The following is an 18,505-nucleotide window of genomic DNA, read 5'->3' as shown; positions in this document are numbered from 1 at the left end:
AGAATTCATAATGTATAGATTTGGAGAGGACTAGGCAAGTCGCGATTTACATAAGAACCAAGAAAAAGAAGAATCGACCAAAACGCCCAAATTGCTGAATGTGAAGAACTTTATTAAGGGAAATGGTGAGCGGCACAATCACAAGAGACACCAGAGTCAGAAATTCCCGGTGGGTAAATAGATAATTACTCAAGAATCATATAGATAATTATCATATACATAGTATAATGATGATATTAATATACATAGTATAGAAGGCAAAATTGCCACAGATAACAGGCATAAATATATATGAGAGCAGACTGTGGATCACGTGTGAATACCAATCACTACGTGAACATGCTTGCTATAATTCGCACGAAGGGCCCTATAAACCACAGAGGAGGCTCAAAAGGATCAGTGTCCAAAAAATATAAGCATACCTGTTTGGGAACCGGGGAGACCTGGGACTGGCGTCCACCCGACGGCCGTCTCGGCAGGAAAAGCCTTCGTCAGGGGGAGCGGTTCCATCAATGTCTAAAGCCGCGTTCCCGGGGCCCACGTGACTTTGAGACCAATCAGTGCCGGCTTTGGACATTTGAGCAGGAAGTCAATTCTGCTCTCACATCCTGCTCGAATGTGCGAAGGTGGGGAAAAGGAAGCCGGCAATGCTTGGTCGCGGGGGTCGTGTCATAACAATGTCACGAGGGCCCCCAGGAATGCGGCTTTAGCCATAGCTAGAACAGCAGCCGCACCGGATGTGAGTATAGGCTTATTTATTTTCATGGGGTGAACAAGTAGGGGTTGTCCAAGTAGTGGACAACCCCTTTAAAAATTGGTCTCAATTCATATGCAATATAGACTTCAGTGCGCTGGGTGTGATCAGATCACAATCCTTTGCCTCCCTGGCTCGATTTCTTGCCCAGCCCCACCTTGTTCTGCTTGGACAGCTCACTTGCTTGACTAGTCAGTGAGTGTAAGGCCGGCATCCCTCCTACACTGCCCACTGTCTCCTCTTGGCACAGATGCCATTAGTGCCCTCCCTGTTCCTTCTTGCTGCTCCGTCTGGGGAGCTTCCTCTGCCCATTGTCAGCATGTGGTGGGGCCTGCTTACATTGTGCAGGTCTCCCGGCAGGATTCTTAGGGCACATGCGCGCTCCCTAAAGTATCCCCAGCCTATGGCTTGGAATCACGATGTATTTAAGGCACCTTCCCAGTGGGGAGGTGCCTGAGCAATTAGGTTCCTTGTTTAACTAGCTCCTGCTAGTATACCAGTCTTCTGCTACTCTCCAGTGCAGACTCCTGCTTGCTCCGACTCCATCCTGCTAGTCTCTAGTACTGACTCCTGCTTGCCTCAACTCCATCCTGCTAGCCTCGAGTACCCGCTCTTGCTTGCTGCTCCAACTCAATCCTGCTCCAACTCAATCCTGCCTGCTCTCTTGTCACTGACCCTTCAGGCAGCTGCTGCTGTACTCGGGACTACACTTGATTGGTATCTGGTGCCTACTAGCAGTCTATCCTCACTATCAGAGGTGCCGGTGAGGACCCAGTAGGCACTTAGTCACGCCCTTCAGGGTAAGCCCGGTCTCGGTGCAGTGTGTCCACATCCCCCAGTGTTAGTGAGCTGTCAGTCAAGCAGAAAAAAGTGGCGAAGGGGTGAGGAATAGAGCCTGGGAAGAAGAGACTTGGGAAGTGCTCTGATCACACTCGGAGCACTTAAACCTAAGGGATTTTTAAGTAAGGCAGTAACAGATTGCATCATTAAAGTATCTTTTAGAGACATGACCACAGGGCCGCCACCAGGAATTTCAGGGCCCCATACAGTCAAAATTTTTGTGCCCCCTTGAGCTCCGTCCATTCTCACCTCCACCCAGCTTCGCCGCCAGTCCTCAGACCTTCCACAATCCCACTCTCCACTCTGGAAAAACGTCACATTTGCACTCCCCTCCCTTCCCCCAAAGCGGTCTGAGTAGTCATCATGTGACCAATCATTCATACGTGATTTCCATACTTAGAGTAGTCCGTCATTACATGACTCTTTCTAATTCTTTCAATGTTCAGTGAAAAATTGAGCGGTAAGAAGAAAAGCTAATTGTCACATGACCGTAAGTATGAAAATCACATATGAGTGGAGTGGCCATGTGATGACTGCTGGAACCGGCAAGCAGAGCTGAATCCTGACAGTGTGTATATTACACTCTGTTTGTTAGGCTTGGGCTACAGGGCTTAATTTTAAAGGGCTTGTCCAGGTTTTAGATGAACGTCTGTAGTCCCTTTAGGTGACTGCAGGCTTCTGAATTCTCACAGCGCTTGCACTGCACACTTTTAGAATTCTCTAATGCCAATGGTGAGATTAGACGGTCATATGAGCAGAAGTATGCGATTTATATACTTCTGGCCACATTCTGACTACACGTGTTCAGCCGCATGTCTAGTCGGCACATGACCACATGTATATAAACAGCACACTTGTGGTATTGTGACCTTCCACTCACACTCCCTGGGGCCCGGTGAGTAGAAGAATGAAAGACGAGGGGCCTGGGCTGCCAGCTTGTCTGGACCGCCCTGTGTACTTTTGCTCACCGGGTTCGCCCTCTGATGCGCATCTCCTCTCCTCAAGCCCCCCTCTACTCCACTGACCCGGTCTCCAGTCCAGCACAGGGATAATTTGCATGCTCCGCCCCTTCACATGCAAATTATCTATCTATAGTAGCTGAAGGACACTTCCGGGCCCCCTCTGCTGCGGCTGTGACTGGGGCCTGGTGAAGAGGGGGGCCTGGCCAGGGGCTTAATAAAGCTAAGTAATTACCCCAGGCTCGACTGGGCCCCCCCCTCTTCACCGGGCCCCCTACACCAGTCATGGTTGTAATTCCCTGATGGCGGCCCGGCATGACCATATGAAATGTTTGGGGGAAGGGGGATGGTTCTGGCAGATTACCTTTTAGGTGGTTATTTAATGTGTGTATAGAGGGGGTCAGGCGTTTCTAGTGAACTGTTATTTGCTGTAGCAGATATCCCGGCTGACCCTTGGATTTGTGTCGTGGATTTGCTATTTGTACTGCCGTGGATCTGAACACAAAATCATTCAATGAGGCTTAGGCTACTTTCACACATCCGGTTTGAGCCCTGCGGCTCAATCCGGCTGTGAAAACTATGCAACGGATGCGGTGAAAACACCGCATCCTTTGCATAAGTTTTTACATGCGGCCGGTCCGGTTTTTTCCGGTTGCGGCATGCTACTGAGCATGCGCAGTGGAAAATACCGCATGCGGCGACCGGATGCGTTTTTTTTCCGCATCGCGCCGCATCCGGCCTCCATAGGGATGCATTGAAAAATGCGCCGCAGCGGCCGGATGCGGCGCTATGCGGTGTTTTTTGCCGGAGCAAAAAACGTTGCAGGGAACGTTCGATCCGGCCGCCGCATCGGCTACATCTGCCGCATGCGGCAAAAACCGGACCGAACGCAAGCCCCTGCGGCACAATGCGGCACTAATGTAAGTCAATGCAAAAAAAACCGCAATCGGCGTTACAAAAGCCGGTTGCGGTTTTTCTGCAGAACGCCGTATTGTGCCGCAGAGCAAAAATCCGGATGTGTGAAAGTAGCCTTATACTCAGCTTTTCCATGCGAAATCCATTGGAAATTAGTAACTTTCCACTTATTACTGGAACAGATTTTTTTTTCCACACCGCAGCAAAAAAAAAATTAGAACATTTTGATATGTGTAAACAGTTGCAGAAACCATTCATATTCATGAGATGCAAATTTCCCGCTGATTCAGAGGCAGAATTTTTGCTAAAATTCAGAAGAAATCTATCATGTGTGAACAAATCCTTACAGTCAGCACAGCCCGAAATGTAGATTGTATTAAAGTAGTTTCCATTAAAGTGCACCAATCACCAGGATTTTCCTATATAACCTAAAGCCAGTGCTATACTGGCGCTATCATGCTGATTCTATACATACCTTTAGTGGTCAGCTCGGATGTATAGGTTTTAAAACACAAGCAAGTAAAGTTTGTAAAATGAGCAACTTTTTGATTGGCAGCAGCTACCGATCAGCTGATAGCTGAGGTGGGTATTCATAGTGATTCCCGCCCCCCTGCCTATCCGTCCTCCCCCTGTTATCTATGCTAATTCTATTATAGAATCGTTTTACTGACTAGAAGGACCTGTGCTGATGTCATACCCATGTGGCCAGAAGGGGCAGGGCCTCAGACAACATAGCTGATACAAGGAAGCAACATTATTTTACTGTTTTTTGTTTTTTTTTTTTAAAAGGATCTGCTTAAAAAAACCTTTAAAAATAAAACCTCAGTGTGAACTTAGCCTTAGGCCAACGATGGACAAACAAGTTTTTCTAGCGTTTTTGTAGGAGTTTCTTGGAGAGGATCTGCTTATAAAACCTTTAAGAAACTCAGAGTGAACTTAGCCTAAAGGCCCCCGTTACACGCAACGACGTATCTAACGATATATCGCCGGGGTCACGGATTCCGTGACGCACATCTGGCATCGTTAGTGACGTCGCTGCGTGTGACACGCACGAACGTCCGTTAACGATGGAAAATACTCACCAAATCGTCCATCGTTGACACCGTTCCTTTTCATAAAATCGTTGGTTGTTGAGGTCGCTGGTTGTTCGTCGTTCCCGTGGCAGCACACATCCCTACGTGTGACACCTCGGGAATGACGAACTACAACTTACCTGCGGTCACCGCCAATGAGTAAGGAAGGAGGTGGGTGGGATTTTACGGCCGCTCATCTCCGCCCCTCCGCTTCTATTGGGTGGCCGCTTAGTGACGCCGCTGTGATGCCGCACGAACCGCCCCCTTAGAAAGGAGGCGGTTCGCCGGCAACAGCGACGTCGATAGGGAGATAAGTCCGTGTGACGGCTCCTAACGATATTGTGCGCCACGGGCAGCGATTTGCCCGTGACGCACAAACAAGGGGGTAGGGTTCTTTCACCAGCAACATCGTAAGCGATATCGCTGCGTGTAACACCCCCTTTAGGCTGTCTGCAGAAATTGTATGAAAAATATGGGCAGTCACCTCCGCAAATTGCAAATATTACTGGCTCTGAGTGCAGCTCCGTGCCCTCTTCTGAATATCGGACAAGTGCCGGAACTGCTCGCCAATTACATGCACTATTCTGGTCCATAAATCAGACCAAAGTAGTGGGTGCTGCAATTTTTTGCTCATGGACAGTCAGACCAAGAGAAAAAACATTCATTTGAACAGCCCTATAGAATAACATGGGTCATTTGGGATACATCAATTTACACACTTGTCTACATTTCAGTTGCCAGAGGGGGAAGGAGACTGATAATTTAGAACATCACAGATTAACAGCAACATGTAGATACATAGAAACAAGAAATTATAATAATGTTTTTTGTGATATAAATTCTGAAAACTAATTTAAAACTGTTATTAGAACCTTTCAGGACTTTTGGTAAGAAAGCTATTCATGGGATACCCTAATTGAAAAGTCGATGTGACGTTGAGTATATTTACTTTTTTTTTCGGAGAAACCCAAGTGTCATCCGATATGTCTGCCACACATGGTAATCTGGGAAATCTGGGCACGAGCCCTGCATAGCGTGACCCAAGGAGTTGTATTTTGATAGGGATTTTGGGTGGAAATGTCTGGTTCCTGTTGAACGGTATCTGCTCCAGGTCTCCACTTTCCAGGGCCGCTCCTCCAGATGTTCACTCCTTCTCAGAATAGCTGGCCGCGCGTATTCTTCTGGGCTGTAGAGAAAATATACGCTGAGACAGCAAAGATATAATTAGATTTCCTCGACCAGACGACGTTTTAGTCTTCATCAGCAGCGCGGAGGCTTTTGCTGGACATTAGACAAAATATCGGTTTTAGCTAAAATGAAAACTTCACATTGTGTCTTGCTCTGTAGAACATAACCCCAAATTACTGTCACCTATAGGAAGTGTATATATGGAGCTCACGGTAATGTGAAAACTCTTTTATAGGACAGTCCGCTTAGGACACCACCGTTTCAAACTGTAGATCAATGATGGGGGGGGGGGAGTTAATGCCGCTACCAATGAAGCCATTCATCCATTATGATGGATAGTGAGGCACTGAACACCACCCATTCGTGTCAATAGACTTCCAGCAGATCCATACAAGGATTAAAGGGAACCTGTCACCAGAATTTTCGCTATTAAACTAAAAGAACCCCCTTCTGCAGCTCCTGGGCTGCATTCTAGAAAGGTTCATCTTGCTACTGGTCCCCCTTTCAGACCTAAATAAACACTTTATAAAATATTACCTTTTGCTATGGTAATGAGGTTTGCTGGCCCCATGGGCGGGCTGTATTTCGTCTGTTATCCCCCCTCCTGCCGCTGTTCGCCGACCCCCAGTGTTCATTTACATAGATGAGGCCGCCACCCTCATGTTCCGTAGTGCTCCGGGAGTCTCGCGCATGCGCAGTGGCAGTATCGCGGGACTGAACAGCACACAGCAGGTTGATGCCAGAGTCTGCTTGTGTTGATACCAGAGAAACCATCAGGCGGATTGTCAGAATCTCCAACCTGAACGGGGTCCAATGCCACTATGAGTCGGATAAGTTTGTGCAAAACTCCATGTGACAATACGGCCCACTTTTTAATTCCAGTTACATCCAGAGCAGCATTCATAATTCTGCTGTTTTCAGCTGGCTGCAGGACTACATATTTACCTGCTGCTCTCTGAATACATGATGGTATGTCATTAATAGATTAGATATAAATGTTGCAAGCGCTCGCCAACCACTTACATTCATGTACAGCAAGTAGGGATCTTCTTGATTAATTTTCTTGGAACAAACCTCCAATATGGAAATTTTTCCCCAACGGAAATGTGCAACAGGCAATTTTGGGGGTTTGCATTTCTCTGTTGGTCTCAGTCAGCAAAAATGCTAGTCACACAGTTATGAAGGATGAATTGGGATGCTGTGTTACAGGAGGGCAGTGGCCATTGTTAATCCTCTACGAGCCCCTACTTCATTGTGGCATCACCTATAATAGCTGAGAATTGTGCAGAGTTTGTGGTTTTGGGGAAGAGTCATTGAGTTTACTTTGCAAGTAAATGTGCTGAGTATTGCAGGTTGAAACAAATGGAAACACTCGAGTTTTGTAGCTGGTATCAGATTTTAGGACAAGCATTTCTCCAGCTGTCTTCTTGGCAGCCGCCACCGACGTGTTCCACTGTACATGTGTGTGCAGAGTAATGAGTCGAAAAGAGGAAATTCTGAATGTTACATTGTATCTCGGAAAACAGATTACATAAAGTTCAAGCTGAAGTGATTGTGATAGTGAAGAGAAGAGAAACTCCAGTAATTCGATGAGGGTCACAGAATCATTTTTGGAAGCTTTGTGGTCTATAGGTGGCCACTAGTGATGAGCGGGCACTACCATGCTCGGGTGCTCGGAACTCGTAGCTAGTGATGAGCGAGCACTACCATGCTCGGGTGCTCAGTACTCGTAACTAGTGATGAGCAGGCACTACCATGCTCGGGTGCTCAGTACTGGTAACTAGTGATGAGCGGGCACTACCATGGTCAGGTGCTCAGTACTGGTAACTAGTGATGAGCGGGCACTACCATGCTCGGGTGCTCAGTACTGGTAACTAGTGATGAGCGGGCACTACCATGCTCGGGTGCTCAGTACTCGTAACTAGTGATGAGCGGGCACTACCATGGTCAGGTGCTCAGTACTCGTAACTAGTGATGAGTGAGCACTACCATTCTCAGGTGCTCAGTACTGGTAACTAGTGATGAGCGGGCACTACCATGCTCGGGTGCTCAGTACTCGTAACTAGTGATGAGTGAGCACTACCATGCTCGGGTGCTCAGTACTCGTAACTAGTGATGAGCGAGCACTACCATGTTCAGGTGCTCAGTACTCGTAACTAGTGATGAGCGGGCACTACCATGTTCAGGTGCTCAGTACTGGTAACTAGTGATGAGCGGGCACTACCATGCTCGGGTGCTCAGTACTGGTAACTAGTGATGAGCGGGCACTACCATGCTCTGGTGCTCAGTACTGGTAACTAGTGATGAGCGGGCACTACCATGCTCGGGTGCTCAGTACTCATAACTAATGATGAGCGGGCACTACCATGCTCGGGTGCTCAGTACTGGTAACTATTGATGAGCGGGCACTACCATGCTCGGGTGCTCAGTACTGGTAACTAGCGATGAGCGAGCACTACCGTGCTCGGGTGCTCAGTACTCGTAACTAGTGATGAGTGAGCACTACCATGCTCGGGTGCTCAATACTCGTAACTAGTGATGAGTGAGCACTACCATGCTCGGGTGCTCAGTACTGGTAACTAGTGATGAGCGGTCACTACAATACTCAGGTGCTCAGTACTGGTAACTAGTGATGAGCGGGCACTACCATGCTCGGGTGCTCAGTACTGGTAACTAGTGATGAGCGGTCACTACAATACTCAGGTGCTCAGTACTCGTAACTAGTGATGAGCGAGCACTACCATGCTCGGGTACTCAGTACTCGTAACTAGTGATGAGCGGGCACTACCATGTTCAGGTGCTCAGTACTCGTAACTAGTGATGAGCGGGCACTACCATGCTCGGGTGCTCAGTACTGGTAACTAGTGATGAGCGGGCACTACCATGCTCGGGTGCTCAGTACTGGTAACTATTGATGAGCGGGCACTACCATGCTCGGGTGCTCAATACTCGTAACTAGTGATGAGCAGGCACTACCATGCTCAGGTGCTCAGTACTCGTAACTAGCGATGAGCGAGCACTACCATGCTCGGGTGCTCAATACTCGTAACTAGTGATGAGTGAGCACTACCATGCTCGGGTGCTCAGTACTCGTAACTAGTGATGAGTGGGCACTACCATGCTCGGGTGCTCAGTACTGGTAACTAGTGATGAGTGAGCACTACCATGCTCGGGTGCTCAGTACTGGTAACTAGTGATGAGCGGTCACTACAATACTCAGGTGCTCAGTACTCGTAACTAGTGATGAGCGGGCACTACCATGCTCAGGTGCTCAGTACTGGTAACTAGTGATGAGTGAGCACTACCATGCTCGGGTGCTCAGTACTCGTAACTAGTGATGAGCGGGCACTACCATGTTCAGCTGCTCAGTACTCGTAACTAGTGATGAGCGGGCACTACCATGCTCAGTGCTTGTAACTAGTGATGAGCAAGCACTACTGTGGATTGGTAGATATGGCAGCAGTGACCGGCGTGGGTACTTGCAGTGATGGGTATCTTGATAGCCAGCCTGTGTCGATGGTAGTGGCAGCAGCAGACCAGCAAACTGGCACAGCACTGAAACAAAAACAATGTCCGCAGCAGCATAGAGGGACCTGAGGACTAGCAACATAACTAACTTATTTATGAGGCTCCTTCCTTAAGGGGAAGGTGCCTTTAAAAACCTGTAACCTCTCAGCTGACCTGACTTCCAGGTCAGGGTGCACTGGCCCTTTAAGAAAAGGGGCATGGCTGCGCGGGCACCCTTTGGACAGAACCAGGAAGCCTGTGATGTGCACATAGGCTCTAGGAGGCAGCAGCATGGACCGGGCATGGGGCAGCCACTGCAGGACATCTGATCAGGTGAGAGAACCGACGTCCCCGCCAGGGGTTGAGGGCAGGACAGTGCGGGGACGCCGGTATTGGCGTTACATAGTCACTCCTTTAGCATTCTTACAAAAACTCCAAAACCTGAACGCATGAACAGCAATTTCATTTTATGATAGAAAAGAATGAGAAGAGTCTTTCAAGTGGTTTCTGAATGAATTTTCAATCAACTTTTGGAGCGGACATGCTCTAAAAAGCGTTGCAAAAACGCAGTGTGAACATACCCCGAAGGAGAACACTTCCTATTGGTTCTATTTGTTTACTTATCTAATTTTGTATTTATATCATCTGGATTATGATTTATTCCAGATTATCAGCATTTCTGGATTATAAATGGATGAAAGTAATTATACAACACTGCATTAGAATAGGCTGAACTGGAAAGATGATGTATGTTTTTTGGGTTGTTTTTTTTTTTAGTGCCACAGATTTTATTACTGTATAACTCTATTGGGTCCTCGGTATGAGATGAATTGTGCATAAAACATTTCTCTAGAATGTCTGATATGTGGAAGAAATATAAGTCGCTTGGAGAGCAGATGCCACAGATGAAAGAGCCGGGTATCTCTGGCGGACAGTATCTGGCTTGTGTCGAGAGCGGTATAATATAATTATACATGACGCTGATGGAGATTACAGGCAGTAATTGCATCTTCTCCTTTGTGGACCCAAACCTTTTAAGCTCGCGTTGTACCAATGATGTTTTTACATAGTGTATTTGTTTCCTAGGCTAATGCGATATACTGTATAGTGTTACACCCCCATGATAGATGCGCCTGCCACCATTTTTTATTATCTTTTGAGCTGTTTTGTCACTAATGGTACGTTCTGTGCATACTGGGGCCCAAGCCGAAATCTCAGATGTGGCCAATGATTTGTGAGAATGTTGGAAAAACACCGTTTATGGGGAAATGCTGGATAATGTAAGATAAAAAGTCTCCTGGAAACATAAGTCTTCAAGTTATTTCTTTTATTTTTCTCAAGAAATAATTAAAAAAAAAGTCTGTTGGGTCGCTAGGACGGCCAGATATGGCGGCCATTACAATTTCCCCCGATTTTTATTATTGTCAGACCCGTAATTCATTGTTGGTAGGAATTTTGCACAAAACTCACCGACTGTCATGGCGGTATCAGACGCTGTTCACATTACAGATCCTGACACTTCACTCTATGGCTTCTATGGTGCTTTTGAGTTAGTCAGGCTCAGGCGTCGACCAGCTGTGGGCTCATTCATGATCAGGCTAGCAAGAGTTAACCTCTACTAGCCTGCTTGTTACTTCTGGGATCACATGTTATTGGAAGCCTATCACATTGGCTTTCCTATTTAAGATGGCGGAATCTGTCTTCCCATGCCAACTATAGTTTATTGCTGTGTGGGTCTGTGTGCTGTTGCGTCCCAGTCCCGTTGGTGATTGTATTGTTTTGTGCTTGGAGTTGTTGTGTAGTTCTCCTATTGTCTTGTTGCCTCCTCCTTGCTCTTATTTTCCTCCTTGCTCTTATTTTCCTCCTTGCTCTTATTTTCCTCCTTGCTCTTATTTTCCTCCTTGCTCTTATTTTCCTCCTTGCTCTTATTTTCCTCCTTGCTCTTATTTTCCTCCTAAGCTCTTATTTTCCTCCTAAGCTCTTATTTTCCTCCTAAGCTCTTATTTTCCTCCTAAGCTCTTATTTTCCTCCTTGCTCTTATTTTCCTCCTTGCTCTTATTTTCCTCCTTGCTCTTATTTTCCTCCGTGCTCTTATTTTCCTCCTAAGCTCTTATTTTCCTCCTTGCTCTTATTTTCCTCCTAAGCTCTTATTTTCCTCCTAAGCTCTTATTTTCCTCCTTGCTCTTATTTTCCTCCTTGCTCTTATTTTCCTCCGTGCTCTTATTTTCCTCCTTGCTCTTATTTTCCTCCTTGCTCTTATTTTCCTCCTTGCTCTTATTTTCCTCCTTGCTCTTATTTTCCTCCTTGCTCTTATTTTCCTCCTAAGCTCTTATTGTCTTATACCTCTGTGTGTGCCGAGAGATAGTTTTGGTTTCCCCTATTTGTCTATTTGTGTTGGCTTTATCACTCTTGCTCTGGCCCTCCCCAAGGGTTGGTGGGAGGGGGTATAAGATCAGGGCTGGTCAGGAGCAAGGCCAGGACTATAGTTTAGTGCTGTTGGTCTGTGGTGTGCTGTTGTGTCCCAGTCTTGCTGCTGATTTGTAGTGCTTTGTGCTTGGAGTTGTTGTGAAATTCTCCCATGGTCTTGTTGTTTCCTCCCTGCTCGTATTTTCCTCCTAAGCTCTTATTGTCTTATACATCTGTTTGTGTGTGTGTCGAGAGGTAGAGTTTTGGTTTCCTCTGTTTGTCTATTTATGTTGGCTTTATTACTCCTGCCACGGCCCTCCCCAGGAATTGGGGGGAGTGGGTATAAGATCAGGGCTGGTCAGGTGCAAGTCCAGGACTATAGTTTATTACTGTGTTGGTCTGTAGTGCTTTATGCTTGGAGTTGGTATGGAGTTCTCCCATTGTCCTGTTGTTTCCTCCCTGCTCTTATTTTCCTCCTAATCTCTTATTGTCTAATGTCTGTGTGATCTTATTGAGAGATAGTTTTGGTTTCCCCTGTTTGGCTATTTCTGTTGGCTTTATAACTCCTGCCCCGATAGTTTGGGAGAGGGGGGTATAAGATCAGGGCTGGTCTGGACCAGGGCCAGGACTATAGTTTAGTGCCATTTGTCTGTGTGCTGTTGTGTACCAGTACTGATGGGGACTGTATTGCTTTGTGCATGGAGTTGTTGTGGAGTTCTCCCATTGTCTTGTTGTTTCCTCCCTGCTCTTACTTTCCTCCTAAGCTATTTTTATCTTATACCTCTGCGTGAGGGTGCCGAGTGATATTTTTGGTTTCCCCTGTTTGTCTATTTATGTTGGTTTTATTACAATCCTGCCCCGGCCCTCCCCAGGGGTTGGGGAGAAAGGGGTATAAGGTCAGGGCTGGTCAGGAGCAAGGCCAGGAAGATGGCTCAGTCCTCTTCACCTTCAGAGGTAACAATATGACCAGGGATAACTAGGGTCCAGAAGCCTGAGGGTCAGTCTGGGAGCCCGGTCCCCAGTTTTTTCGCTAGTCACCATGTCACCTATTCTAGGAATATAAAATGTAACCATATTGATTGTCACCCAGTGTTCCCAGTCACGGGTATAAGAAACAGAAGAATATGATCTACCTCCAGAGGATGATTTATAACCACTAAATATTACATGAAAAACAGAAGTGCTACTTTACAGGCATGTAGATATTCATAGGTATATTAGCCAGTATTATATGTACAGTGGCTTGAAAAAGTTCATACCCCATGAACTTTTTCACATTGCACCCCCAAACGTATATGTATTTCATTGGGATTTAGTGTGATATAAGAACACAAAGTAGCAAGTATTTCTGGAGTATAAAAGAAATGATACATAGTTTTCTAAATATTTAAAAAAGTTTAAATCTTAAAGTGGTGAGGTGCATTTATATTCAGTCTCCTGTAGTCTGATACCCCTAAATAAAATCCTGAGTGACCAATTGCCTCCAGAGGTCACATAATTAATATATTGAGTCACCTGTGTATAATTTCTTCTCCTTATAGGTACAGCTGTTCTGCGAAGGCCTCAGCAGTTTGAGAACATTAGGGATTAAACAGCATCATGAAAACCAAGGAACACACCGGACAGGTCAGGGATAAAGTTGTGGAGAAGAGTAAACCAGGGTTAGGTTATAAAAGAAAAGAAAAAAAAATAGCCCAAGCTCTAAACATCTCATTCTAAAGGACTGACATCATTCTAAAGGAAAAGTTCACGGAGTATGAATACTTTTTCAAGGCAGAAGATGATCGGTACAAATGATTTAGTGTAGTGAAAAAAAAAAAAAAAAAAGAGTACCGTGTAGTGTTTATATACAGAATAATACAGATACTGAGGATTACACCCAGTATACAGGACAGGAGAAGTGGTACTGTGCAGTGTACAGTTAAATCCAGAAATATTTGGACAGTGACACAATTTTGGCGAGTTGGGCTCTGCATGCCACCACATTGGATTTGAAATGAAACCTCTACAACAGAATTCAAGTGCAGATTGTAACATTTAATTTGAAGGTTTGAACAAAAATATCTGATAGAAATTGTAGGAATTGTCACATTTCTTTACAAACACTCCACATTTTTGGAGGCCAAAAGTAATTGGACAAATAAACCAAACCGAAACAAAATATTTTTAATTTCAATATTTTGTTGCGAATCCTTTGGAGGCAATCACTGCCTTAAGTCTGGAACCCATGGACATCACCAAACGCTGGGTTTCCTCCTTCTTAATGCTTTGCCAGGCCTTTACAGCCGCAGCCTTCAGGTCTTGCTTGTTTGTGGGTCTTTCCGTCTTAAGTCTGGATTTGAGCAAGTGAAATGCATGCTCAATTGGGTTAAGATCTGGTGATTGACTTGGCCATTGCAGAATGTTCCACTTTTTTGCACTCATGAACTCCTGGGTAGCTTTGGCTGTATGTTTGGGGTCATTGTCCATCTGTACTATGAAGCGCTGTCCGATCAACTTTGCGGCATTTGGCTGAATCTGGGCTGAAAGTATATCCCGGTACACTTCAGAATTCATCCGGCTACTCTTGTCTGCTGTTATGTCATCAATAAACACAAGTGACCCAGTGCCATTGAAAGCCATGCATGCCCATGCCATCACGTTGCCTCCACCATGTTTCACAGAGGATGTGGTGTGCCTTGGATCATGTGCCGTTCCTTTTCTTCTCCAAACTTTTTTCTTCCCATCATTCTGGTACAGGTTGATCTTTGTCTCATCTGTCCATAGAATACTTTTCCAGAACTGAGTTGGCTTCATGAGGTGTTTTTCAGCAAATTTAACTCTGGCCTGTCTATTTTTGGAATTGATGAATGGTTTGCATCTAGATGTGAACCCTTTGTATTTACTTTCATGGAGTCTTCTCTTTACTGTTGACTTAGAGACAGATACACCTACTTCACTGAGAGTGTTCTGGACTTCAGTTGATGTTGTGAACGGGTTCTTCTTCACCAAAGAAAGTATGCGGCGATCATCCACCACTGTTGTCATCCGTGGACGCCCAGGCCTTTTTGAGTTCCCAAGCTCACCAGTCAATTCCTTTTTTCTCAGAATGTACCCGACTGTTGATTTTGCTACTCCAAGCATGTCTGCTATCTCTCTGATGGATTTTTTCTGTTTTTTTCAGCCTCAGGATGTTCTGCTTCACCTCAATTGAGAGTTCCTTAGACCGCATGTTGTCTGGTCACAGCAACAGCTTCCAAATGCAAAACCACACACCTGTAATCAACCCCAGACCTTTTAACTACTTCATTGATTACAGGTTAACGAGGGAGACGCCTTCAGAGTTAATTGCAGCCCTTAGAGTCCCTTGTCCAATTACTTTTGGTCCCTTGAAAAAGAGGAGGCTATGCATTACAGAGCTATGATTCCTAAACCCTTTCTCCGATTTGGATGTGAAAACTCTCATATTGCAGCTGGGAGTGTGCACTTTCAGCCCATATTATATATAGAATTGTATTTCTGAACATGTTTTTGTAAACAGCTAAAATAACAAAACTTGTGTCACTGTCCAAATATTTCTGGACCCAACTGTATATATACGGAATAATACAGATACTGAGGATTACACCCAGTATACAGGACAGGAGAAGTGGTACTGTGCAGTGTATATATACGGAATAATACAGATACTGAGGATTACACCCAGTATACAGGACAGGAGAAGTGGTACTGTGCAGTGTATATATACGGAATAATACAGATACTGAGGATTACACCCAGTATACAGGACAGGAGAAGTGGTACTGTGCAGTGTATATATACAGAATAATACAGATAACGAGGATTACACCCAGTATACAGGACAGGAGAAGTGGTACTGTGCAGTGTATATATACAGAATAATACAGATACTGAGGATTACACCCAGTATACAGGACAGGAGAAGTGGTACTGTGCAGTGTGTATATACAGAATAATACAGATACTGAGGATTACACCCAGTATACAGGACAGGAGAAGTGGTACTGTGCAGTGTATATATACAGAATAATACAGATACTGAGGATTACACCCAGTATACAGGACAGGAGAAGTGGTACTGTGCAGTGTATATATACAGAATAATACAGATACTGAGGATTACACCCAGTATACAGAACAGGAGAAGCGGTACTGTGCAGTGTATATATACAGAATAATACAGATACTGAGGATTACACCCAGTATACAGGACAGGAGGAGAGGTACTGTGCAGTGTATATATACAGAATAATACAGGTACTGAGGATTACACCCAGTATACAGGACAGGAGGAGTGGTACTGTGCAGTGTATATATACGGAATAATACAGATACTGCAGATTACACCCAGTATACAGGACAGGAGAAGTGGTACTGTGCAGTGTATATATACAGAATAATACAGATACTGAGGATTACACCCAGTATACAGGACAGGAGGAGCGGTACTGTGCAGTGTATATATACAGAATAATACAGATACTGAGGATTACACCCAGTATACAGGACAGGAGAAGTGGTACTGTGCAGTGTATATACACAGAATAATACAGATACTGAGGATTACACCCAGTATACAGGACAGGAGAAGTGGTACTGTGCAGTGTATATATACAGAATAATACAGATACTGAGGATTACACCCAGTATACAGGACAGGAGAAGTGGTACTGTGCAGTGTATATATACAGAATAATACAGGTACTGAGGATTACACCCAGTATACAGGACAGGAGAAGTGGTACTGTGCAGTGTATATACACAGAATAATACAGATACTGAGGGTTAAACCCATCTTTCCCAGTAAGGTTTTAATTACGGCTCAGTCGGATATTTTCCTCAGTTCATTTTACACCTGGTTAGAACTGTAGAAAGATGACTTTATAAATTTCGGGTCCATCCAGTGGGGTCAAGTTGTCGCTGGTAGATGGCTTGTACATTCTTGGTCAAAATTATTAGCTGAGCACCTGATGTTTTGATATAGTGGTATTAATTAATTAATTCATTCATTGTGTGGTTCCATAGTGTTTGTACCTTGTTAACATCGTCTATATTGGTTGTCACTCAGCTTTCCCGGAAACAGATAGGAAAAGCCCAGAACTGGTCTCCCTATAGAGGAGAGCTGCGGTTGCTTTGGACTTTTTGCATTTTGGTGATGGCGATCTCTGCAGCGCTCCTTAGGTTGATCTGTATTCAGGTGGAGTCCCCCTGCTCGGAGCTGGTACATGGCGGCTGCTGTGAGATCAGGACACGTTATCTCTGGACGGTAGCTTGCGGATGCTGGGAGGCCGTGTTACGCCGCTCTGCACATTATTTGTGATTCTCTTGTGGCTCCATATTAAATTATACAGGCGACCAGTCAGAGCTCCCAGTGCTGCTCTGCTGCTGGTAAAGATGGGATTTGGTGTCTTCGTGCAGCGGCGTCCTTTTCACCAGTCGACCCTGATCGTCATTTAAACATCACTCCGTGCTCAGAAAACATGCCCGTGGCTGAGTGGAGGTACCATGGGGTGCGGTGCTCTGTGCTCTAAAGGTAAGATGCCATATCCAAGGGGCGAGGCGCTGAAGCTAATGTGATTACGTCCCAGAGGTCCTCATACATTGCACACTGACATCCAACATTGATGTCGACAAGTCAATTCTATATACAGATGTAGCAGATCTGAGTTCTCGTATGCTATAACTCACGGCAATATCACAAAGGAGGGTGGCTACCTGTTAGATTTTGGATGAGTGACACATTTAGCTCTGCTACATCGATATAGAGACTGCTGGATTAATCAAACTTTTTAAGGTTGCCTGTTGGGGCTGGGAACAGATTAAACCCTTCCTGATGTAGTGGGGTTGATTTTGAAGTCTTCGGAGTTTCTTCTTCTATCCAAATCAAGCTGAGCGGACTTAATCACTTTTAATGTTTCTTTTCTGTATTGTGTGTTCAGTCCTTTAGAATGCCGTCGGTCCCCTTTAGAATGCCGTCGGTCCCCTTTGGAATGCCGTCGGTCCCCTTTGGAATGCCGTCGGTCCCCTTTGGAATGCCGTCGGTCCCCTTTGGAATGCCGTCGGTCCCCTTTGGAATGCCGTCGGTCCCCTTTGGAATGCCGTCGGTCCCCTTTGGAATGCCGTCGGCCCCCTTTGGAATGCCGTCGGCCCCCTTTGGAATGCCGTCGGCCCCCTTTGGAATGCCGTCGGCCCCCTTTGGAATGCCGTCGGCCCCCTTTGGAATGCCGTCGGCCCCCTTTGGAATGCCGTCGGCCCCCTTTGGAATGCCGTCGGCCCCCTTTGGAATGCCGTCGGCCCCCTTTGGAATGCCGTCGGCCCCCTTTGGAATGCCGTCGGCCCCCTTTAGAATGCCGCATGGAAAATCATGATGAGTTGTGTCTAATGACAAACATAGCTCTGCTGAGTTTGTGTTAAAGTTGCACAGATATACTGTATCAAAAAATTGACCAGCAACTTCCATAAGTGTGAACAGGCACCAACCGAAAAAACAACATAAGTGCAAAAGCATATCCGGTGGCACTCAATAATATAAAGATACATTTGCATTGAATTACTGCTACGAGAATATTGGGAAAAAGAGAAAAAACATAGCTAATGTGAAAATTTAAAAAAAAAAGACAAAGGCATTGCATTATTGTTTTGGAAATATTGACAAAGAGATTTTTAGCTTATGTATTGGCCAATCCATGTGAGCCCGATAACCAACGACAAGGCAACCTCATTATATTGGAAGCCTACCCTATAATGCCTCTATGTGCGATTTAAAAGGTTACACAGATAAATTTAGAGATGAAAAAGGTAAACAAAGTAAAGGTGGTCAGTCTTATAGTCCAGTGGTGTCTTACTGGAGGGGGTGGCAGTGG

General features: G+C 45.5%; 1 protein-coding gene across 2 annotated transcripts in view; it reads left to right on the top strand.

Annotated features, from left to right (window-relative positions):
- Positions 1 to 18,505, top strand: part of PARVA (parvin alpha) — a 76,281-nt gene that overhangs the window by 17,193 nt on the left and 40,583 nt on the right. The window contains exon 1 of one of the 2 annotated variants that reach the window (XM_075326678.1): positions 16,861 to 17,175. The exons of the other annotated variant lie outside the window; for it this stretch is intronic. Coding sequence (XP_075182793.1) covers positions 17,148 to 17,175 — 28 coding nt within the window. The 5' untranslated portion in view covers positions 16,861 to 17,147. Of the gene's footprint in view, positions 1 to 16,860; positions 17,176 to 18,505 lie in introns of those variants that run through there. 2 annotated transcript variants of the gene reach the window in all.

This window comes from Anomaloglossus baeobatrachus, chromosome 10 (genome assembly GCF_048569485.1).
Source record: "Anomaloglossus baeobatrachus isolate aAnoBae1 chromosome 10, aAnoBae1.hap1, whole genome shotgun sequence".
NCBI lineage: Eukaryota > Metazoa > Chordata > Amphibia > Anura > Aromobatidae > Anomaloglossus > Anomaloglossus baeobatrachus.
This window is presented reverse-complemented; position numbering and strand designations above follow the sequence as displayed.